The 25,251-nt window shown below is 37.0% G+C and overlaps 1 protein-coding gene across 7 annotated transcripts in view; it reads left to right on the top strand.

Annotated features, from left to right (window-relative positions):
* Nucleotides 1-25,251, top strand: part of LOC139152471 (breast cancer anti-estrogen resistance protein 3 homolog) — a 105,335-nt gene that overhangs the window by 114 nt on the left and 79,970 nt on the right. Inside the window, exon 1 of one of the 7 annotated variants that reach the window (XM_070725616.1) lies at nucleotides 21,042-21,127. The exons of 1 other annotated variant lie outside the window; for it this stretch is intronic. Coding sequence is in view for 4 of the 6 variants with exons in the window: in XM_070725611.1 (XP_070581712.1) it covers nucleotides 22,215-22,293 (79 nt within the window). In the remaining 2 variants the exon portion in view is untranslated. Of the gene's footprint in view, nucleotides 1-21,041; nucleotides 21,128-22,074; nucleotides 22,294-23,564; nucleotides 23,722-25,251 lie in introns of those variants that run through there. 5 more of the 7 variants (XM_070725618.1, XM_070725611.1, XM_070725607.1 and 2 more) reach the window with 5 other exon arrangements.

Raw genomic sequence — 25,251 nt, 5'->3', positions numbered from 1 at the left:
TCACCCTTTTGTTCGTTTTCTCTGCACGTAACACACATCATCAAAGTTTTCTTTCAGCTACAGCTTTGTGTACTTTGATTTGGGAAATATAACTCAGACAAAACTCACTGGCATATTTTTCGAGTGTCGGATCTATATCTCGAGGAAAGTCCTCAACATCAACCGGACTGACTCTCGGCGTTTTATTACAGTGAAACATTGTATTTTTTCAGGAAGGTAAAGAATATTTTGAAGGCAGAGAGATTAATAGAATCTCACACCCCCAATAGTCCAGTCAATCTACGAGATTTTGGCACCTAACCCACCACAAATTGCAACATAATTTTTTTTTTCAGAATGCATTTTAGCGAGGTACCCAGAACAACATATTAAAAGTTTACTCGAATCCACCTTGGGGAAATATGTCTAATTTGCATAAATCAAATATGGCTGCCAGCAATCCGACAAAATAGCATAATTGGCCATATATCACATATTAAACAAGCTATTTCAGTGATTTCAAAGTCTGACACTAGTTATTTGGCTCAGGGAATCATTTTGGAGGTATTAAGTTTCATATAGGCACTTCATTAATTTGCATAATTCCAATATGGCGGCCAACATTCCTACAAAAAGACATTTTCGGTCATATACCACATATTAAACTAGCTCTTTCAGTAATTTTAAAGTTAAAAGTATATTTCTTAGGCATGGACAAACGTTTTTCGAGATGCAATGATTTGCATAGGCAATTTGTTAATTTGCATAAATCCAATATGGAGGCCCCATACCTACAAAAGACATTTTCTGTCATATACCACGTATTAACCCTTTGGGCGCCAAGGTCTAGTTTTGTCAACTTTATAAATAAACCACGGTCATTTTTTCTGCCTTTTGCCTAAATTTTGATAAAAAAATGTAGCTGATGAAAAATGATATCCATTTGGTCAAAAATTATGAAAAAAACGTACAGAAAAGTTCGCAGAAATTGGTAAAATATTGTATAAAAATTTTTGCGTAAAAAATTACAGCAGTCAAAGGGTTAAACAAGCCATTTCTGTGATTTCAAAGTTAACAGTATATTTCTTTGGCATGGACAAACAATTTTCGAGATGTAATGATTTGCATACTTAGGTATTTCGTTAATTTGCATAAATCCAATAGGGTTGCCAACATACATACAAAAGATATTTTCTGTCATATACCACGTATTAACCCTTTGGGCGCCAAAGTCTATTATTGTCAACTATATAAAATGTATCATAGTCAATTTTTCTGCTTTTTAAATTTTGATAAAAAACTGTAGCTGCTGGAAAATGATATCCATTTGGTCAAAAATTATGAAAAAACGTACAGAAAAATTCACAGAAATTGGTAAAATATTGCATTAAATTTTTTGTGTAAATAATTACAGCAGTCAAAGGGTTAAACAAGCTATTTCTGTGATTTCAAAGTTAAAAGTATATTTCCTTGGCATGGACAAATGATTTTTAAGGTGCAATGATTTGCCTTGGCACTTCGTTAATTTGCACAAATCCAATATGGCGGCCAATATACCTACAAAAGTCATTTTCTGTCATATATCATGTATTGAACAATCTATTTCAGACATTTTGAAGTTTAAATATATTTCTTGAGCATGAAGAAACACCTTTTGCGGTTCAATGTTTTTAAAAGACACTTTGATAAGTTTCAGAAATTAAATATGGCTGCCAAATTAATGACCAAATAGCTTCTTATATAAATAAGGTTTTGTAGAGATTTTAGCAACCGGAATATCAAGAAAAAACTGTTAAGAGGGCACTTCACCCAATGCAGCGTATTTTGCTCAAAATAATTTTTTTCCAAATATTCATCCAATTTGATTAATTTGTTAACCCAAGATTAAAAATTGGTTAGGATCACCTTTTAGCTTGGCAAGCAGTCGTAAGTTGCATGATAGAGAGGGGTAATTTATGCAAATTTATGCAAACCACCCGATTTTCTGCTTCCCTTTTATCCGAATTTCAAGATTTGCAAAGAATATAAACCTAGTCTGGCTGGGTCAAATTTTCTGAAATTTTCACATTGTGTTTTAAATGTTATATAACAAAACAACTATTTTGTTTTGCAATAAAATTCTGATGCAAAAAATGTCAGACTCTTAAAAACTTGATCAACACATAAACTCACAAAAAATTGAAAATTGCATGCTTAGGAAAGGCTTAAAATTAATTCACACAGCTCATCAGCCCAACAGAATCCAACTGTTACACGATACAAACATGTACATCTGGAAAATGACACTTGGAAAAATGACTCAAGATGTACTTGTTTGTATTGTGTAATAGTTGGATTCTGTTTTTGGATCAATTGTAAGCCTTTGCTAAAGCATGCAGTTTTCCAATTTTTTTGAGTCTGTGTGTCCATAAAGTTTTTATGAATCTGACATTGTTTGCAATAGTGCTAAGTTTCAATGTGTGTGTATTATGGCATTTTTTATTTTGGTCATATCATTTTTTCTGTTTTTTTTGCTTTGTTGTGTTTATTGTATTTTGGCTGTTATGTGTGATGACTTCTTGCCTGTCATCTAGGGGATCTTATAAGGATGCAGCCATCCATAAGAAGGGGGTTCAGTCTAAATAAAAACTAAAGATTTTGAACACGTCTTTTTTAACAGTATACATTACAGATTACATGTTTTGACACTGTACAGAGTTAAACACCCATACAAATTACGAAAATGCCGTACACAGATCAATCCAATGTTATATTCAGAAAGAGAATATATTATTCAGAAGACTAACAATCATTAACAGTCGTCATATATAGAAAAATTAAAATTTTAAAAATACCGCAATTATACAGTGTCTCTCAAATTTGATCAGAATTGGTACATACCAATGATCAACAATAAGTGTTGTTTCTATCTGTTCAGTGCAGGAAAGTTCTACGTTGATGTTATGACAATGATTTCTGCACAACCAGAAAAACAACAAGAAATATTTAAACCAGAAAAACAAGAATGACAAAAGTAAATAACGTCTGAAACTTTAGGTACTGGAGGTCAACTTTAGCAACATGCATAGCAGAGAATGTTTCAACCATGGATGTACAAAAATAGACATCCATGGTTTGAGCAGGTCTGTTAATATGTCACAGTTCATAAACAATCACAGGAAATGAATAATAAGCTATTTCAGTTACTGCCACCACTCCCGCACATAATAGGTACCCTGCATACAAATAGGTTAAAGGTCAAAAACCTCTTACTCAGATGTGTGCGCTGTTTCAGTTATTGCCACCACTCCTGCAAATTTGCAGGATTTCCCCTTTTTCTTACCTCATTTGCATATTTTGACAATGAAACAACGTCACATCTCAACCCCTGCATCTACCTGTACACCAAAATACTGAGATGGTAGCTTTGGCGGTATGGGAGCCTTTGAGTGTGACAGACATACATCCGCACATACATTCCTACATACATACATACATACATACATACATACATACATACATACAGACATACAGACGCCATAGACTCATCATATAAGCTCTCTTTGGTATTTATATCAATACCAATATGAGCTTAAAATGAATGTCGAAGGACTTAACAGTTTCTTCTTAATAGTTTCCTAGTGCTAAACACTATACCAAACCCTTATTTATATTAGAAGCTATTAAGCCATGGGGCATTAATATGGCAGCCATATTTAATTTATGCAAATTATCAAAGGTTCTTTGTAAAAATTGAATCAATAAAAGTGTTACTTCATACCCAAGAAATGTAGTAAAAGTTTAAAATCACTGAAATAGCTTGTTCAATGCGTGGTATATGACCGACAATGTCCTTTGTAGGAATGTTGGCCACCATATTTGATTTATGCAAATTAACAAATTACCATGCAAATAATTGCATCTCGAAAATCATTTGTCCATGCCTAAGAAATATACTCTTACCATAAAAATCACTGAAATAGCTTGTTTAATGCGTGGTATATGACCGACAATGTCTTTTGTAGGAATGTTGGCCGCCATATTGGAATTATGCAAATTAATGAAGTGCCTATATGAAACTTAATGCCTCCAAAATGATTCCCTGAGCCACCAAATAACTAGTGTCAGACTTTGAAATCACTGAAATAGCTTGTTTAATATGTGATATATGGCCAATTATGCTATTTTGTCGGATTGCTGGCAGCCATATTTGATTTATGCAAATTAGACATATTTCCCCAAGGTGGATTCGAGTAAACTTTTAATATGTTGTTCTGGGTACCTCACTAAAATGCATTCTGAAGAAAAAAATTCTGTTGCAATTTGTGGTGGGTCCAACCCTATTTTGACTGGACTACAAGGACCTGGGATCAGATTTCTCACACGAGTTTGGGATATTTTGTCTCACACGAGCCGCAGGCGAGTGTGAGACAAAATATCCCCAACGAGTGTGAGAAATCTGATCCCAGGTCCTTGGTGTGTGAGATTCTTTTTCTCACATGACCACAAAATGCGCTAAATTCATATGGACAGGTACAATATTATCAAAAATTGTGACAACTCTGTCGTCTGGCCACTGTACTTTGACCTGCTTACTTTGTAGTTCTAGTCCGTGTGTTACTCGTCGTGCCATTGGATAACATTTTGCGCGTGGAACAAAACAGACTACTTGTCATCCAATCAGAGGTCGTGTAATATTTACTGCAGAGTGTGGGACGGTTTCTGAGAGTGTGGGATCGATTTATCCCACACTCTCGATCCCGCACTCCCAGTAGCCAGGAATGTGAGAAAACAACGTCCCCTCCATGCTAACCGTTGCCGTGTATGATGCCGTCCGGGAAATTAAGTGCCAAATACGGTGAATTATTTCAGAAACACTTGGTGTGTTACGGCACAAAATGTACCGTGTTGATTGAATTGCACTTGCCTGTGCAAAATCAACACTTTTCTTCAAGTCTATTTTGTAGCTCAGAGAAGTGTCAATTCAGAGAGAAGTGTCAATTGAGAAAGTTTCATTTAGCTGAGACAAAAGAGAAAGCGGGATTAAAGTTTCATTTAGGAGTGTTTAGCATTTTCTGGTTGACAATATTCAGTGTTGTATCGTGTCAAACTTGTTGATAGAGTAGACTGCACTCGCAATGCTACAGACTGCATGCTGAAGGAACTGTTGTCGTGATTGCTGACATCGAGAGGAGAAGAAAGGTTTTTTTAAAGAATTTACTTGTTTCTTCATAAAGTTCCCAATTTAAAGTAAACACCTAAAAGAAAACTGATGGTGTGCATGTAGTGCAGTGTTATGCTTGTTGTCAGTGACATGCTGAAACGACTGCAGTGATCGTGACGAGACAGTGTATGGGAAACGTTTGCCGCGCGCTGTAATCTAACACCAACCAAAGACGAAGACTCAATTTGTTGCAAATGTTTACGTTTCTAATGATAAGCAACATGTAGACTCGTCGAGCTCTGCAAGGCAAACCGGACACTCAATCAAATTCCAAAGAGATAGGTCTGTAAGCTTCCTAACGGATTGGACAGGGGTCGAAAAACCCGGCAGTACAGCGAAATCTGCAAAAGCAATGAAGGTGTAGTCCTACAGAAACTGAGAAAGTAAGCTTATGCCCTGCATGCTGATTGGAACATTTGCGAATTCCGGCGTCACGTTTGCCGAGACATTATAGCCGAGGCCAAAATTGACTATTAAGAAAACATATCTCGTTGATCAGAGTGGTGTGCAATCAAGACTTGTAAATTTCAGAGTAGCTCGGAATTTCTATGACATTCCGACACGAACCATAAAACGCAAATGAAACCTTTAGTGAAAGTTCTGTCCAACGCCTTTGCGGAAAGAGTTGGCGGGAAATTTAGCACCGCACGACAGAAACATACATGGCGAGAAATTTTGCCACCTCCGCGGGAGAATAAAAAGTTAGTGAACGTACCTTTTGCAATAACAGGTACAGGTGACGTGAGGTCATTACGACAGGATATGTCACTTTAACGTGTCTAGTATACTAAATATTAGTCCGACAAATGACTTTTTTCGATTTTGCGCCGGAAAATGTTGGTTTCTGCGGAATTTCGAACTCGAGGAAGGATGAAGATCGAGCGATTGTCTATATCTCCCGTTCGAAATAGCGTTGATCACGATTTCGGGTTTGTTACTAAATATAGCTGCACGCGCGCGACTTTCGGACAAATATGCTGAAATTCGGACAAATTTTGTCGTTGTATGCGCGGCTGTTGTTGCAGCTTGTAGTCTCAGTCATCAATTCATACGAATTAGTGTGACACTAAATAGCCATTCTAACACTCGCAGCTTTTATTTTCGTCGTTTATGCGGAAAATGCGGACAAATGTTTATTTATGCATATTAATGAGAGAACAGTGACGTCATTTGCGATCAGCGCTATTGTCACTGATCACAAAATGGACTGAGTCGATTTCTTCTCGGACAAGGTAAAAATGTGAGCACGGTCCTTTTGTGGAGGGACCGTGGTGTGAGCATGGACCGAGACTTACCGTGGTTCAGCTTTAGCACAATTGTTTAGGGAGAATATTACTCGTTTACAACGAAATCTGATAAGCCTGCTGCCAATTGCAAAACTGCTCAACAAGAAAACTACAAAGCATATAACTTTCTTTTATGAATTATGAACAAGGTTACGAACGAGCTTTGCAAAGAATGGAACAGCAGGCAAAGGTACGTAGATAGGAAGCGCACACTGACAAGCCATAGGGGGAACACAAGGAATTTCGGACCACCTTATACTCACAATTTAATTATACCGTTCTGGCCGACAATTTACGTTCGGTCATTTTGCGAACTTAAGATAATTCACTCTTCAATTTCTTCACAACTGAAACAAATGTACGTGTGTATGTGTCTGTATCTGTAAGTGTCTGTGTATGTGTCCGTGTGTGAACGAATGTGTGCTAGTTTACCTCATTTCCCGGGATCTATCTACATGATGAACAGTAAAAAAATATGGAATATTCATATAAAGGAATAAGCGTAAGTTTAAATGGATTTTAATCTCACGTCGACGTCACAAAAAGGTGACAAGGGCAGTATTTAAGCCGTTAGTTCCATCATATGTACTTGAGAGAAGATGGCTTATAGTGTGTTCCCATCATTGGACATTTTATCATTTAGTTGTACATTGTCTATCAACAGCTCTTGATAGAAAACATTACACTATTAACCCTTCACGCCATATACCTAGTGTTCTATGTACGTCACGCTTTTCAAGTAAATTTTCCTATTAGTTTTATCTGGTTACTCAATATACTTACTATTCGGTCTCACCAAGTGTATCACACCCGTTGGAAAAACTTGAACAAAATTATTCGAAACTTAAAATGCGAATCCTCACGCAACACACGCTCCATGAAAGTCCATTGAAAGGGAGTTTAGGTAGAATGTGCCTCGGGGACCGAAGTTCCATCACAAATACTTGAAAAAAGTCGTTAATAACGCGTGCACATACAGTCTCAGATATTCTGACTTTCAACATTTTACAATGCTAGGCTTGTGTGAAAACACTAAAGTTTGTTGCAGAGTTTATGAAGTTCCAACACCGTCTGAGAAAATCGTCGAAAATATACTACACAATGTCGGCCATTTTGAATTTAAGAAATCGGCAAATTTTAGATAATGTGTTTTTCCAGCCATAAACTTTGCAAGGTGGGCCCTGATTTTTATTCTTGATTATGAAAGACTATGTAATTTAACTAAAGTTTCGTTGTGAAAAATTAGAAAAGCAAAGGTTCAACGCTCTTTGTTTCGGGGCGTGTATTACCTCATAACACTCACTTTCCCTGCCACACTTGCATTTTAATCATGATGTGGGTACAATGCCGCTTTTGACTTGATAGAAAAAAATCTGAGAAAACACGATTACGTAAATTAAATGAAAATTTCACAAGAGGGCAATTTTTCCAATGTTCAATTTGTGAGCACAGTCTTTATGCAAGTAATATCAGCAATATCAGTCTGTGTGCGAGTAATATCAAACTTTATTGTTGACAACTGAATTTATGTGTTGATTAAAATTAATTTGTCAACTCAAAAATTGCATATTCTATACAGAATGCGTTGTTTTAGCAAGCTAATACTTAGTCTTCCATGACGCGTTATGATGAAGAAGAAAAGAAGCAAAAAGACTGACAGACAGAGAGACAGACAGACACAGACACAGACACACGGACACTCACCCCCCCAAAAAAAACCCCTTAGAGCTCCCCCTCAAAAACTCTGAGTATTTTAAATGTTCTGTGGCATCAGAACGGTCCTGGTTTGTCGACATCTTTGTGATCACCATTTTCAATGTTCAATGAACCGAAGATTTCGGAGTAACGATTTCATAGTCTCATAAATATTGCCAAGAAAGTGTCATGAATGGTTTTCACAATGTCTTAACGACACTCTACTAGTTTGTTTCGTATGATCTCATTAAACATGCAACCTTGCATTTTTTTCTAAATACTGCATTTGTCATTTAGACAAACGATGAATTCAATATTCGAAAAATAATGTTTCTACTTGAGCGACACGCGAAAGATTTCAAACATTTTATCATTTCAAGTTATCCTCGACTAGAGTGTGTTGACTAACTGAACAAAGCCCGTGCGTCTTGAGGAGATAGCTAAGAGTGGAAGCGATAAAACATCTTGCAAGTACTTCCTTCATAACAACACTTCCAATGGGCGACAAAAACTTGGACTTGAAAGCTTATTGAGGTTTGTTCAATCCATTAATGAGGTTGATCGTCACTGCTGTTGATTTTATCACTGCTTTGTTTGTTTGAAACGTTTCTGAGAATTAATCAAGGTCCTGTGGGTACCCAGGTCACTCCAACATTTTACTGTGCGTTAAGCGTGTAAGAATTCATTTTCGTCGATAAATATTGACTGTTTTGCTAAAGCATCCCGATCAAAATTGAAATACGCTTATCTTTTATCGATTTTACAGTGGACCGCCTTCCATAGACATGACCAAAAGACTGTCTTCTGTCTTTTGGTGCTGCTTTATTGCACTGTATATTTAAAGACTCTGTTTTTGACAGAGCTTGGCGTATACGATTTTATAATTTAGAAAATTCAGCATCCGCGACTTCCTTCTAGGATCAATTTTACTCCTCAAGAATCGCGATGCTTGACCGGTGTATGACACGTTGAAAAACTGCTTTCCTCGCCAGATCTACGTAATTTGGGGTTCACCTTCTTCCCAAGCAATTTTTTAAAACTTTTCTCGGCGGGTTAATATAAAAACTACAGAACAATTATATGTAGGAAAGAATAAACAGTTTCATCGTCGGAAACCATGACAACGACTGTATCCGTGATAGTCCGTACAACAGCTCATAATGACGGCTTACGAAACAAGATCGTGACTTTAAAGTTATGACGTCAGCAGATACATTCACGTTGACAAGACGGAGCCAGGAGAAACGAGACGATGAGATTCCCTGGACAGTCTGCACCTGCTCTTTCGAGTACAAAATACTATGTAAATGAACTGAGACACTGCGGCTGAGAAAAGTACGCACGGTGATCATATGCTAATAATTAATTTCATTCGATCAACGTTGTACCGATTATGAGCTTTGTTGAGAAAATAATTTGGAGAAAAGAGTGGACAGGAAAAGTATAAGGGAAAACCTCCTCGGGAGACTAAAGATAAACATTATTGCAAGATGACTTTATCAAATAAGAACAAGATCCGAAGAAATGTCCGTTAAATATACTGACAGCAATACGTCTCTTGTTGATATACCCTAATATCATTCTAAAAATGAACTTCCTGAACATGAATGACGTTTTCCAAACACATCAAGCAGATTCGAAATATGATTACGAATTCACTTTGTATAAAGTGTACACGTGCAGGAGTCTTGGTCGGGAACATCCAGCATTTTTAGGTGTGGAAGTACGAAACAGTACAGTGCAGTGCAGCGAAGGAAAAAACTGATGGAATTCGTTAATCAAAGAAAATTGGTATGGAACCTACAGGAACTCCGTTTAGCCTACGCATGGTACACAGTGCAGTGGTTTACGTTCGTGAAACTGCCATGCGTCAGACAGCGTCCTCTAATTCGTGAAGCGAGTGGTAGTCACTTAGGCTGTACAGGGAATGTGAAAGTGTGCTTTACTCGAACACATCTTAGTCTACAAAGATCCACTAAAAGAAACCCTGTCAGACAACGTCTTTGGAGCAAATACATGTATTTGACGTATTCGAATGCTCACAAGCAGCAATTTGAGAACGTAACAAATATTATTTCGTGTCATCACAGTCTCTTTGTGAGTTGGTGTTTACTTCAACGATAATAAAAATATTGTAGGGTATTTTTCCAGCTTGAAACTCTTGTATCGTTGTAAGATCAATGCCTTTGAATCCCATCAATCGACAGCCAAATTTAGAAATCTTTACGGAATTGACTTCATACAGATACCAAAGTTTTCTGTTTTAGGGAGCATTCGTTTTTTAAGGGGGGTGTCGGTGGAAATCAGGGGGTTTGACTTTTACGAAATCGTTTTTAAGGGGGTCAAATTTTACAATCAATGATTGGAAGGGGGTCAAATTTTACAAAGGTTTGTATGGAGTTATGGAAAAACATTTGACTTTGGAATTTCACTAAAATGTTGCTTGGTCCTCCATACATAATCCATGAGTAGTCTATAAGAAGCTGTGAATAATTTCTTTTAAATAGAAAACTAGTCAAATCTGTGTATTTATGTACTTTTGATTATTGATATCAATGTACTTGGTCAGACTAGGGTAGTTACCGGTGCATGTGTGAGCAAGAAATTTGATTTTGGAATTTCACCGAGATGTTGATTCACGATACATGTTGGTCTATGAAGAAAGAAGAAACTATGAATATTTTTTTTCAAATACAAAACTAGCTAAATCTGTGTATTTATGTACTCTTGATTATTGATATTAGTGTACTTGATTAGACTACGGCGATTACAAGTTCATGTGTGTGCAAGAAATTTGATTTTAGAATTTCACCAAAGATGTTGATTTTCTATACATTGTGGTATGTGAGGAAACTTTGAATATATTTTTACAATACAAAACTAGCTATTGAAATCTGTGCTTTAAAAAAGTTTGACAATTGATATAAATGTACGTGACGAGAATATTATATTTGAAAGAGCAGATCTGAAAAACCAATATGACATTGGAATTTCACCCAGTGATTATTTGACAAGTTCAAAAAGGATTCTTTGAAAGTTCAACGGTCAAATGGCAAATTATAAGTCAATTAAGATATGATACGGACTGTGACATCTGGGGGAGGGTCGCTGTTTTTTGAGCTTGAAAATTGGGATGTGTAACTCTTTTTATTGCAAACACTTTTGTAGGGCCTAATTTTTCAGCCCAGGGCCATAGGATGCGAAGGTTAATGAATCACATCTGATGATTTTTTTTAGGGGGTGTCACATTTTACGATTGATGAATTGGGGGGGGGGGGCAAATTTTAGAAATTTAAATTGGAGGGGGTTGCTCAAGTTCCACCGCCCCCCCCTTTAAAAAACGAATGCTCCCTTAGAGCAAGATGGCCACACAACAGTCCCTCCATCATGACAGAAGGACTCTGCCAAATCGTAAGTTTACACCACGGGCACTCCTTAGCTGGTTAGTCTGCTAGATCGATCGATTTTGTGCTCGATCTATCGATCCCGTAGTTGGTATGCCCACCTTAATACTTCCTAGGTTGCAGTGGCAGCATATCGACTACGGGATCGATAGATCGAGCGGGGTCGAGCGGAAAATCGATCGATCTTCCAGACTACCAAATGAGCACCTGTTGTTTACACAGTATGCAGGAGCATAGCCAGTAGAGCGCCTCCACCCTGCTATCTATGAATGCATTGATGGAAGAAGCCGCGCCGCAACCAAACTGGAGATGGCGCTATTTTCGAACCCTAGCCGTATTTTACAGCCGTACTTTTATTATTACTCTGCTATTAAAGTTTCATCCTAGCTCTGCATGGCAAGGCTGTGTGTCGTCGCACAGCACTGCCATGCAAAGCTAAGTTTCATCCGTGAATAAATTTTTAACCTTCATTTAGACATGATAAGAAAATAGTAGAAGTAAGTCTCGCCCACGGTTACGTGTGGTTCGATCACAGGGGCCTCTTACTCCTTGTTTATTTGTGTCTGTGTCTGTTTGTGTGTATGTGTTTGTGTTTGTTTATTTGTTATTTTTAATAAAATAACAGCGAAAAGCTGTTTTGTTAATATTTGTCAATAAAGAGCAGTTTGTTTATTTATTTGTTTGTTTGCTTTTTTGTTTGTTTGTTTATTGATATGTATTTCCGATGATTAGGGTTAGGGTTGAGTTCGGGTAAGGGTTAGGGTTAGACTTATTCACTCCCTCTATTATATTCTCGAACCACACGTAACTATGGTCTCGTCGTATTGAAACAGTATCGTACGGCGTATTCACGCAGTCAAGACCAGAGGACCGGACAGTCTGAAGGAGTTGACTATTTGCATAAAAAATCTACATAAATTAGTATTCAAAACATACTCCGGCCAATCACGCCACTGGATCTACGGGTCAATCGACTAATTTCTCGCCCTTTATTGTGAAAATCATTTCTTTTCAAAATGTAGATTTCGGGGTCAAATCTCTATTTGGGGATACCCAGCCATATGAAAACATTACACACGGTCCAAACTTACTTCCTCGGCGGGAGGGGGAGGGGGGAAATAAAAAAAATAAAAATAAAAAAATAAAAAAAAGATAAAAAAATCACCTATGCTTTTTTGAAATATTAAATGTCGATTGCATGGCATCTTGATGATATACGTACGGCAAGTAGCGAATGTCACAAAGATATATACGATTATGACTAGACTTGTATAGTTTGCTGGACACAGACAGTGCAAAGTGGTACTATCGTTATACAGAAACATGACGCGTGAATGAAAGATAGACATAGGTGCCTCAGGCTCCGATGATGATTATGATTAAACATTAAAAATGAAGAAAAATAAAAATATATTTGGACTCAGTAAAGTTGTTGTTGTTTTTGTTATTGATGTTGTTGTTGTATTTGATAATATTTGCAGAAAAGGACAAATTATGCGCTGCAAAATTCAATACAGCCTCACTGTACACACATGCTACAAAATTCAATACAGCCTAACTTTACCCAAGGGATGTCATTTAATTTTCACACAATGTCTAGAGAAAGGAAAAGTACCTTTCACATTTTTGAAAACCAGAACTTGGTTCCCACGCGGTAACGCTGCGTTCAAAAAAATGGTGAATGGCGGGAGGGAGCTGGAGGAATCGCTATTGAAATATTTTTTTTTTCAGATTGCCCCCCTCAATACCCTCAAAAATTTTCAAGCCTCCCCCGTCTATATGATCAAAATTCAAGTCCCCTCCCAAATTATCATATAGCCGCATAGTTATTGGGAATGCCCGCAGAGTAAAAATAAACATGTACTGTGTAGTTATGATGATGTTCGACACTATACTTCTTATCGGCAGCTTGTAGAACCATATACCTAGGGCAAGTTCTTAAATTGATTCATTTTTTAAATGCATCAGTGGACTTTTTGGATTTATCAGTCTAAGCCGACTTGGGTTTATCCAACTCTGGCCAGGTCGATGGCACCAGCTGAAGAGCCCACAAAATGACAACCATAAGACAATATGCAAATTATGAATTCCTGGCTACATTTTGCCAAATTATGAAAAAACTGAGCAAAGTGACCTACCGAAATTTTTTTTTCAAAAAGTACAAGATACATACAACTAAGATGCTAATTATGTTTCACAAAATTGACAATACGGGAGGTTAAAGTATTCCATCAAATAAATGTTTTAATCTCAGAAATTTTGGTTGTAATAATGGCAAATTTGGTAAAAAATAAATGATTCCATTTAGTCATTTCATTTTTTTCATTTAAATAAGAGTCTTTGCTGTTCAAAGCAAATTAATGTGTTATTGTACGACGAGCTGTGAAAATTTCATTCACTGCATGAACTTGAATCCATATATTGATTTTAAGTGATTTGACAAAACTATGACTTTTCGTCGTAGATTAGTATAAGATCAAGCACGGTAACCCATCTTTTTTCTCTAATATTTGATATATGTCAGAATTCAAAAATCCATGATAGCTGTTAAGTCTCCTAGTTTTCTATGTGTTGCTCTCTGCCCTGGTCTTGTGTACAAGTAGGCCTACATATACATATTACACACACAATTCTTGTACACTATCCATCTGTAACCACCGTAGTCTAATCAAATAAATTTATATCAACAATCAAGCACCATAAAATGGAAGAGGGTACATTATTATGGGGTGAGAACACCGCCAAAATTATCTTGCAATCTTTATTTAAACTTATCTCATCATTATTTTTCAATTTTTTGGTGATTTGGTGATAATTATGTCAGTATTTGGCTATTAGACGGCGATCGATGACAAGAGCAACAATACATACGCTTGGCTAGAGAAACTCATTGCCTCCCACAGGTCCGTGGAGTTGCCGTGCAGTATACAAGTACATACAGAGAATGTATACTACACTGCAACTCCACGGACGTTTGCCCCCCCCCCCTCTCTCTCTCTCTCTCTCTCTCTCTCAAACACACACACAATTCAAAAACAATACAAGTACAATTTTTAAATACAGGAATCTACTATGCATTTCAAAATTATTATTAATAATAGTAACTCATCACATCATTGTCATGATTTTATATGATTCAAAAAAGGATCAAAAACCTGCTGCATTTTATCTTGAAAATTGTTGCCTATTGTAAAAATTATGTACAAATATATTTTTCATGATACAGTCTCTGAAGTACTATGTTTGGTCTCTGCAAGAGTTTGAAAACCTACCTTTTTACTCAGTTTTATGTGTAATTTTCTGTTTTAATTTTCTAGTGTGGTTGTATTTTTAAATTATTTTATCCGGTCATGTACAATGTGCTGAGACGTATGTGTAGTGCATTTTAAACAATTTTTAATAATAAATAATGATAATGGAGTCAATACAATTTTTGAACCTTTCGTTTCATAAGCGAGTCTGGCCTCTCCTCTTTGAGGGAAGATGGCCACCATCAAATCCAAAGAAGGGAATACAAAAAATTAGAGCAACCGATTTAGAGAAAAACTGCTGGTGTCGAAACGAATCACAAAAATGAAATCTTTACAGAGGGAGGCAAATCAATGTCAAATCACTATGAAGGCGCAGCTTTGCACAATGTTTACATATCGGACATTTACTTTCTAGAATAGACATTTGACGTGGTTCCCAACGATTTCTGTGAATTAGAAACAAAATACACAACAATCATAAATGGCTTAATAATGTCATGGTCATGGATATCGATGTTTAATCCATCATGTCAAGGCACTTGACCAATTTTGCACTGACGCTTCGCTTCTCAGTCATTTGAAAGCTCTAACACAACATGATCAGGAACTATTTCATTCATCAGGGTTCTGCATGCAGTTCCTTTTGAAAATAGAAGGGAACGCCAAGTTTACAAAAATAGTATAAATGAAATTTGCATTTACTAGAATATAATTTGAGTATAATCACGACTGAACTGGACCGTACCCAAACACGTTAATGATGAAATGAGAAGAAAAAATATGAAATAAATTATGGAATAGATAAACAAATAGCGGAACGCATGTTGCTGGTAATTAACGTAAAATAACGGAACGGCATATCTCTTTTTTGGAAGATGTGTGCCCTTGAAAAGGACCGTCGAGCCACGATCACATGATCACACACGTGTGATCAAAGGCTACAAAGCATGCACATGACACGAAATTCTTGATGGAGGGACTGTGGTGTAAACCATTGTCATTATGGGCTCAGTCAAAGCATGGAAGTACAAAAACAGAATCTATTTTTGTACACCCATGTCAGGGCTCGAAATTAACTTTTCCCCCTGGTAGTCCACTTTGGCTACCATTTTTTGCTCACGTGTTTACACAAGTGAGCATATGTCGCAGCGATGTCTGTCTGTCTGTCTGTCCGTCTTTTATGTCTGTCTGTCTGTCTGTTGGTCCGATATCTCAAAAACGGCTCATCAGATCAGAATCAAATCATGTACATATATTCAGTTAGCAAATGGCAAGAACCGATTAGTTTTTGGTGGGTGTGGCCTGCATACTTTTTGCTCATTTGCATAATTAATGATTTTAGAAAAAACGGATATACATTAAAAACGACCACACACAATTTGATGAGATTTGCTACAAATGTTGATCACACCAAGACATATCAGCAGTGGGAACCATTAAGGGGTGACATGAAAGATAAATGCTAATATGCATATTTAATGACCTTTCCTAACTAGGGATATATGTCTGATTTGACTTGATCAAAATTAACCAAACTTGGTATGTATATTAAAGATACTGTGATTTAACATTATTGAAAGTCATTAAGCGTTTTAACTTCAGCCAATTCCTAATTTCCATGTTAATTAGGGATATATATTTGAAATGACTGGACCAAAGTTGATGAAACTTGCTACATGTATTGAAGCCACTATAATACAACATTTTTGAAAGTCATTAAGCATTTTTACTTCAGCCAATTCCGAATTTGCATATTTAATGAACTTTCCCAATTAGGGATATATATCTGAATTAACTTGATTGTAGTTGTTGAAACTTGCTATATACATCAAAGATACTGTGATATAACATTATTGAAAGTCATTAAGCATTTTTCCTTCTGCCAAAACCTAATTTGAATATTAAATGAATTTTCATAATTAGGGATATTTATCTGAATTGACTCGATCAAAATTGATGAAACTTGCTATGTACATTAAAGACACTATAATACAATATTATTGAAAGTCATTAAGCATTTTCTCTTCAGCCAATTCCTAATTTGCATATTTAATGATCTTTCCTAATTAGAGATATATATCTGAATTGACTTGACCAAAGTTGACAAAATTTGCTACACATATTGCAGATACCATGATACAATATTGTTGACAATCATTAAGCATTTTACTTAAGCCAATTCCTAATTTACACATTTAATGAACTTTGCTTATTAGGGAGATATACCTACCGGGATTTAGGCCTACTTGATCAAAGTTGGCAAAACGTGCTATGTACATTGATGATTATACCATTAAAACAATATAGAAAGTCATTTCACATTTTCATGTCAGCTAATTTATAATTTGCATAACTAATGAGCTTTCACACCTCGGCATATGGCTTGAAGGACTTGGCCAACGGTAATTAGGCCTACACTTGATAAAGTGGTGATACAATAAGAGCAGTCAAATAACATTAGGCCTAATATTTTTATTTCAGCTAATTACATATTTGTATACTTCATGACCTTTTAGAATTAATCGGCGGTGATTATTGTTCATTATGTTGATCATAATAATTTCAATGAAGTTGCAAACATGTGGCAAAGGTTCAAATTTACACATAACTTCAATATATAATGACGTGAGCATTTTCAGTTCTTATCTGGTCTTATTAAAGTTGGTAGCCCGGTGACAATGGCTGGTAGCCATGCATATTTTAGTTTAGGGATATTGTTTTTCATTAACCAGACAAGAAAAAGCATTTTTCAAGATTCTGCCCATGACGTGAATTTTCTGGTCATTTGATGTGAATAATTACACACCTAGTACCAAATGGAAACAGGCCTATAAGTCCCCCCCCCCCAAAAAAAAAGTTTCTGGTTCGTACGTCCTTGACATTCATCAAAAGTGATGCGGCGACGCGCTTTTCTTTTTTTTGCCCTTTTATTCTTAACAATGCTGGTTTATGTAGATTTTTATGCAAATGTAACTCCTAATATGTTTGATCAATTAGACTGCCACAGGCCCGAGATAGTGTCTGAGCTCGGAGGTGGGTTGCCGTTGCCTTCTCTGTTGAACAGTTGAACGTCGCGAGCAGAACTACGCAACACATGTTTATTTTTACTCTGCGTGCATTCCTAATAAAAAGCAGCTATACGATGATAATTGGGGGGGGGGGGGAAGGGGGAACTTGAAAAATTTTGATCATATAGACGGGGGACTTGAACATTTTTGAGGGTATTGAGGGGGGGGGGTCTGAAAAAAAAGATTTCAATCACGATTCCTCCAGCCCGGCCACGGCAACCCATAAAATATTACTGAGATTTTCACACTATTTTCTCTATCATTTTCTCTCCTTTCTTCATGCTCTGAATGATCGGAGTAAATAAAATTATGCTAATCCGTGGACTTATCAGAGGTTGGTCAACATCGGAAGATATATAGTGATTTAGGGGCAACGTCAAAAGTTCAATGAAGGATAAAAACCTTAATTCTTTTAGTTTGGGGGTGGGGGGTTTTGACCTAAAAAAGTTTCTATCCTACAAATCGATTTAAGGTAAAAATTGCCAGGGGAATGAATATTTTGAAAAAATAGAGCAGAAATGCACACTTTCGTGTTGAAGCCAGCGGAGGGAGTTGTTTTAACACGGTGCAGAGCTGCACCTGGCCTAGTTAGTGTAAACAATGCAGGCTGTTGGCTTCTGTTGCACCATAGACGGTAGTTTCTCTACTGTCTATGGTTGCACTCTGAATTTCTGGTGCACGTGTAGTCCGCCTGAATGGAGCAGTGTGAACTGAGTTGTTACAACCACCAGGACAGTTGAGATAGTTTTTATGCCTCTGGAAGGAGAAACCTGGACTTTATTGTTGTTGTTCTTGTTCATTCATTGATAAACTTCAAGTTTGTTGCTAGTATGTTACTTACATTGGATGAAACTCAAAGTGTGTTCCCAATCTTAAGCCCCACTAACTGTATCTTTTAGCATTATTTTTATGATTTTACTTTCAAACTAAAATAAGTTGGTGACAATGTAGTCATTTAGGTCTGTGTACACACTTATTATTAACTACCTGCCGGGGCTATATATGCAATTTTGAACCAGATAAAGATTACACTGCGATTAAATGTTTGCCCAAACATTAAATCACAGCCCCATGCAGAAAAGCTAAAACCCTTGATACTATGCATACCTGCACTGAAATCTTCATTTAAACTGCACAGAGTAGTCCAATGTAATGCAGAGTGTAACTATTGTGCGGGTCGTGCGGGCTGCGGGTCACTGCGGGCCAGTGCGGGCTAGTGCGGGCCACTCCTTTCTTGACAGTTTTTAGGTTGCGGGCCAGTGTGGGTTGCTGCGGGCAAGTGCGGGTCACTCCTTTCTGGCCAATATTTAGGTTGCGGGTCGCTGCGGGCTACAACTTTCTGAGCAGTTTACAAGTTGTGGGTCACAGTCAGCCATTATTTTCTTACGGGTTTTCAGGTTGCTTTGACGTACTCGAGGTTGCAAGTGCTTGTTGCTGCCCTGCATTAAATTTTTGTATAATTTCTGACATTTTCAAATGCCTTATCTAATATCTCAATAAAAATAGGGAAACCAGTTGCACCTGTCTTTCCTGAAAAGTGATATCATTCTTGTCTTTAAAGAACATTTTCACTCTAGACTGTTAACAGGTGTAGGCCACCTCAGTAAGTGATTATTTTGCATCGAAAATCTGAGTATTTTCAGCACCTCTGTAATTTGAGTTCTGATGTAATTCAAACAGAAATGTTGCATGTCATCTGTACACTTTTATCAAATAATAATAAACTGATAATTTGCAGTTTAAAATATTACAAATGTGTTGAAGAGAAAACAGGCTTGGCACAGGAAACATTCAAGCATGCAAATCAAGAGAAATTGTGGGTAATGTACTGTACTGTATGGAAATCCGGTCGCGACATGCGACCTGAGTAATAAAATAAAAGTCTTGCTCCTCTCATGCATGAGGTCGTTGGTGGCGCACTCAGACCTGCATTCTCGATCAACAGGTGAAACCCGGAAGTGAAATTATCGGCAAAGATGTTGTATTTTCTTGGTATCCACGAAAGGAAATATGACCTTTAAGGAACTAGGTGTTTTTCATGGTTCATTTTATTTCAAGAAACAATTGTACACGAAGATAAGTCTCATTTCTATCGTTTTCGGGCGACCAGCAAATCGACCCGCACTTTGACCCGCAATTTGACCCGTCGACCCGCAAAATAACGATACTGTGTAATGCATAAGGTTGAATGTTTTCAGCCGTGACACTGTGTGTTCTGATTCCTTTGTATTATTACCAATTTTTTTAAAATGTCAGGAAATCAAAATGACTGTTAAAATTTTAATTAACATGTCAAATGTTTCTGAAAGGAATGGTTTCCTAATGCAGTAAAAGCTCACATCTCTTCACAGGATAGATTTCAGAGAGGAGAGAATAGGTAGATAATTTGAGGTCAACAAATTCAAGAGTACAGCTAGTGGGGCTTTAGCGATGCATTACTTTATTTCACCTCTAAATTGACTGATCCTTAGCTTTGCTTTATATAGAAAGAGCCTGGCAACAGGTTCAATATAAGTCAATTAGGTTTCTAGGGGGGTGGGGGGGGGGTTTGGGGGGAAACTAAGGGAATTAAGTTTTTTATCCTACATTGAACTTTTGACGTCGCCCCTTAGTACCCATTCCTATCTTTCGCGATGTTTACAAACCCGTAAAATCTCTGATAAGTCCACGGATTAGCATAATTAGTTGTGTTGACTAATTAATTACAGCATGTGTGTATGAGATATACGAGAGATATGTGAGAGATATACGTCCTTGTAATGGAGTGTAAAATAAATAAAGAGTCACAGAGGCTAGGTTAGGTTATATAAACCATTTATTTTATTTATTCCGATCATTCAGAGCATGAAGAAAGAAGAGAAAATGATAGAGAAAACAGTGTGAAAAACTCAGTAATAAGCTTACTTAATGGGTCGCCTGTGGCCCGGCCGGTCTTCCAGTCCATCTTCACGCAGTAGGTTGCGAATGATCAACGCAACTAAATATAATAATTTGATAATATTTGAATTATATTAGTCACCAATAAAATCATGAGAATGCATACAAACACACAGTTTGCCCCCTACTGATTCATAAATCCGAAAAATATTGCTCATGTCGGAAGAAAAATATGTTCACGAATGCGGGACTGGTAGTGTGACGATCATTTTGTAGCACCCAAATTCGTCAACGACAGAAATTTTCGATGGGCGACTCACTGGCTGTGAAGTGATGCGAACTTCATAACAACACAGCCAAACAGGTAAGCCTAGGAAGAGTACATCCTTATGTACTTACGAAAGAAGAAATAGTGTTTTTGAAGGACGAAGTTTAAAAATACATGAAGACAGATAGTTGGCGGTTAAAAGTAGAAAATTACAATTCAATATTTTGATGACCTCCCCAGAACTGCAGGCTCAACTTCGAAGCTCAAGTTGGTCATTATGTTTGAACTAGTAATTCGTGTCAATGCAACAGTACATGCATGGTCACTGAGGGGGAAAGTTGCAATATGTTGTGCACTTTTATTCACGCTTCAACGCATGAGTTGCATGGTGGTAAACGGTGACTTCAAAGGATGGAGGTAGTGGGACGAATGTCGTTCTGCTGCCTCCATGGTTGGCGGGGATCTTTCGTCGACACCTACGCGCATTTGATTCGGGTACAGGTTGTGTGGCAAAACGTTAGAAGTTACGTGCAATGCGTGCCGTTACACTGTTTGTATTTGTTCAGATACGAAGATATGGCGGTTTTCTGACAGTCATGACCTCCAAAGTACAGAAGTCCATGAGGATAGCATTGAGATATACCTTCACCAGCTTCATGTTCTACCCACTTTGCTGTTGACTGTGGTCAAACCAAAACATTCACTCCCCCGATGCACCCACAAATCGTGGGTCATGAAGTACCACACGCACTTAGTATGCTCGTGACAGCCAAAATATACAACAAATTCCTTTCTTTCAGCAAAGTCACCATGGTTTGCCCCCTACTGATCCATTAAATGTCAGTGTTAATACACGAAATAGCGTTTTGTTTATATATTTCGACCGCAGTCCCACGTCACCGAGCGAGCTTGCGATCGACCTGATCATAAGGACACCGTCAAATCCCTGGGTTGGCAAATGGTTTAGGCACGTACCCGTACATACTGACTCACATCCGGGCCACTCCTACCAACACCAACAATAGCCACCGCTACTACGCTAGCGTATTTCATTGAAAATTAGGACACGACTTCCTGTGGAGACCTCCGATTGCGCAAACCACATTTAGTTTACTACGGTAGTATTCTGAAACCAACAGGTTGAGTTTATCAGGTAACAGTAGCAAAGTGAACTTGGGAGTTAATGTTGGGATTTTATAACGAACACAGAAATCCGGTTGGAATGCCCCCAGCAGGTCAAGTTGGCAGAACGTTGAATACTGGTAAGCCACAGTTTATATTTCTACAAAGTACTGCGTGTACAAGGAACTTCTGTATTTTCCTCAGTAACATAGGTCATATTGGTGCACATACGTGCTTTCCACTGCTTTGTGTAGGGGTTAATTTATTTGATATCACCAAAAGATCTAATAAAAAACAAACTTATGTAGCATTTTGGTGCATATATTATGTGGAATTCCTTAAAATTCTTGAAATAATGAGGTTTTAAAATATTTTAAGTTTTAAATTTCAAGAAGTCATTAATTATATTATGTGTAGGAACTGTCCTCAAACAGCACTCTAGTGTAGTAGTTGAATAAATTGCCTTTCAGAGTCAATAAACATATGAGTTTATTGTCATTTTAAAAATGGGAACATACCACTGGATTATGAGTAGGAACAAGATTAACAGTGATACTGTAAATTCAAACAACTTTTTACAGGGTCATGACATTATTTACTTTATTTTTCTCCTTTACTGTTGGAAAATCAATGAAAACTTTTAGAGGTAATAAACTTTTGAAATTTAATGTGTATTCCAAAACTTGACTTAAACTTTTGCTCAGTTCACTCAAGCAAACTTTGAACCATTCTCCTTCAAAATGAAAAAATAATGGGGTCACGTCGCAAATGTTGATACTAGACAAATAAATATTTACTGAAACTTGAAATTCAAAATGGTGGCCATTCCTGTGTTAACTCAATGGGAAAACATTAAATTTTCTATTTTCGCAAAAATAAGCCGGTGAAAACTTTATTTACTCTATGAACTTCAAAATGAGTCTTAACAAGTGGTAGACCAAAAATGTAGTGTAAAAGTTTGAGAGTCCTAATATCTGTACCTGAGGCACATTTTACCAAATGTAAATTATCTTTTACTTCCATATTCATCGTCAATAGTGGGTCTGCTTTTTCCAAAGCCAACACGTGTAATATATATGTAACAGTTCTTATAGTTCATTCCAAATCTCATACTGAATATCTACTGTTGAGTAAACAGAGTGTTCTTCATGATGGGATTTGAAGGATGGCTAAGAGTTTTTGGAGCAAATCTTTTAATATATGACTCACTATACTGAAGAATAAATTTTCATAACAAAGTTATGTGCAAATCATGTAGTGTTTTGTCAATTAGTTGTACCTTGGTTTTTCCAAAGATGTGGAGAACCCTAGTGAACATTGAAAAAAATGTTCATGTAGGATTTTTTCATCACATTGGTAGAGGGCGCCAAACAAATTTGCATTGGGATCTAAAAGTCAAGTTGTATAGAAAACTGTCTCAGGGCCCATGGATTGTACTGATTTGGGTCACCACTTCTGATGTTGAGTAAACGAACTATTCTGATGCCCAACTGTTCCAGTTGACTTGGTCATTGTGCCTGAATGGTTTTACTGTGTCTGCAGAATGTATGTAGATGGACAATACTCAGGTGTGAACTATATATATGTGTGTTTGAACTGGCATCAATAGTCCCTGTCAGCTGTTTTTCTGTAGACCGTGCACAGAATATTTAAATGCGTTTTGTAACTGAGTTACTCTGACTTTTTGACTTGTAATCCTGAAATAATTCAGCAGCCATTCAGTTGTTGAGCGAATTCAAAAGAGGAGACACCGAGAGACGTGTTTATTAACAAAAGCACCACCTTCCAAGAACCAAACATCAGTGAATTACTCAGTTGATTTCAAGCATGGTAACCAGACATGAATTACAGGGTACTGTTGATGAAACGGTTTAAGAAAGACATGAATGCAGAAAGCAAGAATTAATATATATTTGTCACATTTGTGCAAAATGGATATCTCTCCTTCAGAAAATGTCCAGGAACACATCATTTACCACCAGTGTCGACACAAAACTTTAATACAAGCAAAAACAACTTTGATATATGTGCATTATAACACGAGACATTTGAACACAGCAACACAAAATATTATATTACTACTAATGAGTTATGTGAAAATGGATCAGTAACACTGTTGATGACTTAGTAATTAATATGATTGCCTAAGCTTCTGCTAACTTTTATTTCGTATTTTCCTCTGTGTTGGCCAACCTTGCCACTTGTTTATTCTGCCCTATTATGCTAGCTTTACAATCTAACAAAATATTTTCCAAGGATGAATTTGATTGAATTCTTGTGTACGGTGTACATACGTCTCAGAGGTACCTGCTTGGACAGGTAAATTTGACCTTGGATTACAATCTGAAAACAGTCTTTAAAGGGCGTGACAACATTCTCACATGAACAACGGCATGGCTGGCTTATCAGGTGAGGAAAATGTTTTTGACAGAGGCACCGCCAATAAGATAAGTTTTCTTCACTAAAAGAAAGTGTTTTTATCATGTACTTCTATTTGTTTTTTTGAAGAAAATCATCAGTACATTTAAGAAGATCATGAGGCAGTATGTTAGTTTTCACATTTGGTTTGTTCATGTACTTCATTGAGAAATTTATGTAAACTGTACATTACATTAATCAAGGTTAAGACAGGTTTGTGAATATAGGCTTGCAAATCTGATGATACATAATAGAGTAAAGATACAAAAATTTTAAAATTACCATTAGCAGCTGTGGGGATGTATCATTTTAGGATGATGAGATTGGAAATTAGCACCTGGACGTTACGTTTCTGTTTTACATTTCCTTGTAAAAACTTTGGAGAAAGTCAAGACGACTCGCCAGTTGCAAGGAGGGTCTCAATGACCTTATTCCCTGAGGATGTAATTTGATTAGAAACAGCCACACACCAACAGAATGCAGACAGCTTGTGTGCGTAGTTCAACTTGTGACCTTTGTACAACACAAGAAGGGAATGAGTTCCTGTATGTATTGCAGATATCCTGTCAGTTCCCTACTGGGTAACCAAGGCAGACATAGCCGGTTGCAAACTTTGAAAAAAGCTTCTGTAGTTGTGACATTGTTAACTTTTGATATTTCAAGGTGTAATAATTTGAGAG

Source organism: Ptychodera flava, chromosome 16, assembly GCF_041260155.1.
Source record: "Ptychodera flava strain L36383 chromosome 16, AS_Pfla_20210202, whole genome shotgun sequence".
Taxonomy (NCBI): Eukaryota; Metazoa; Hemichordata; class Enteropneusta; family Ptychoderidae; genus Ptychodera; species Ptychodera flava.
This window is presented reverse-complemented; position numbering and strand designations above follow the sequence as displayed.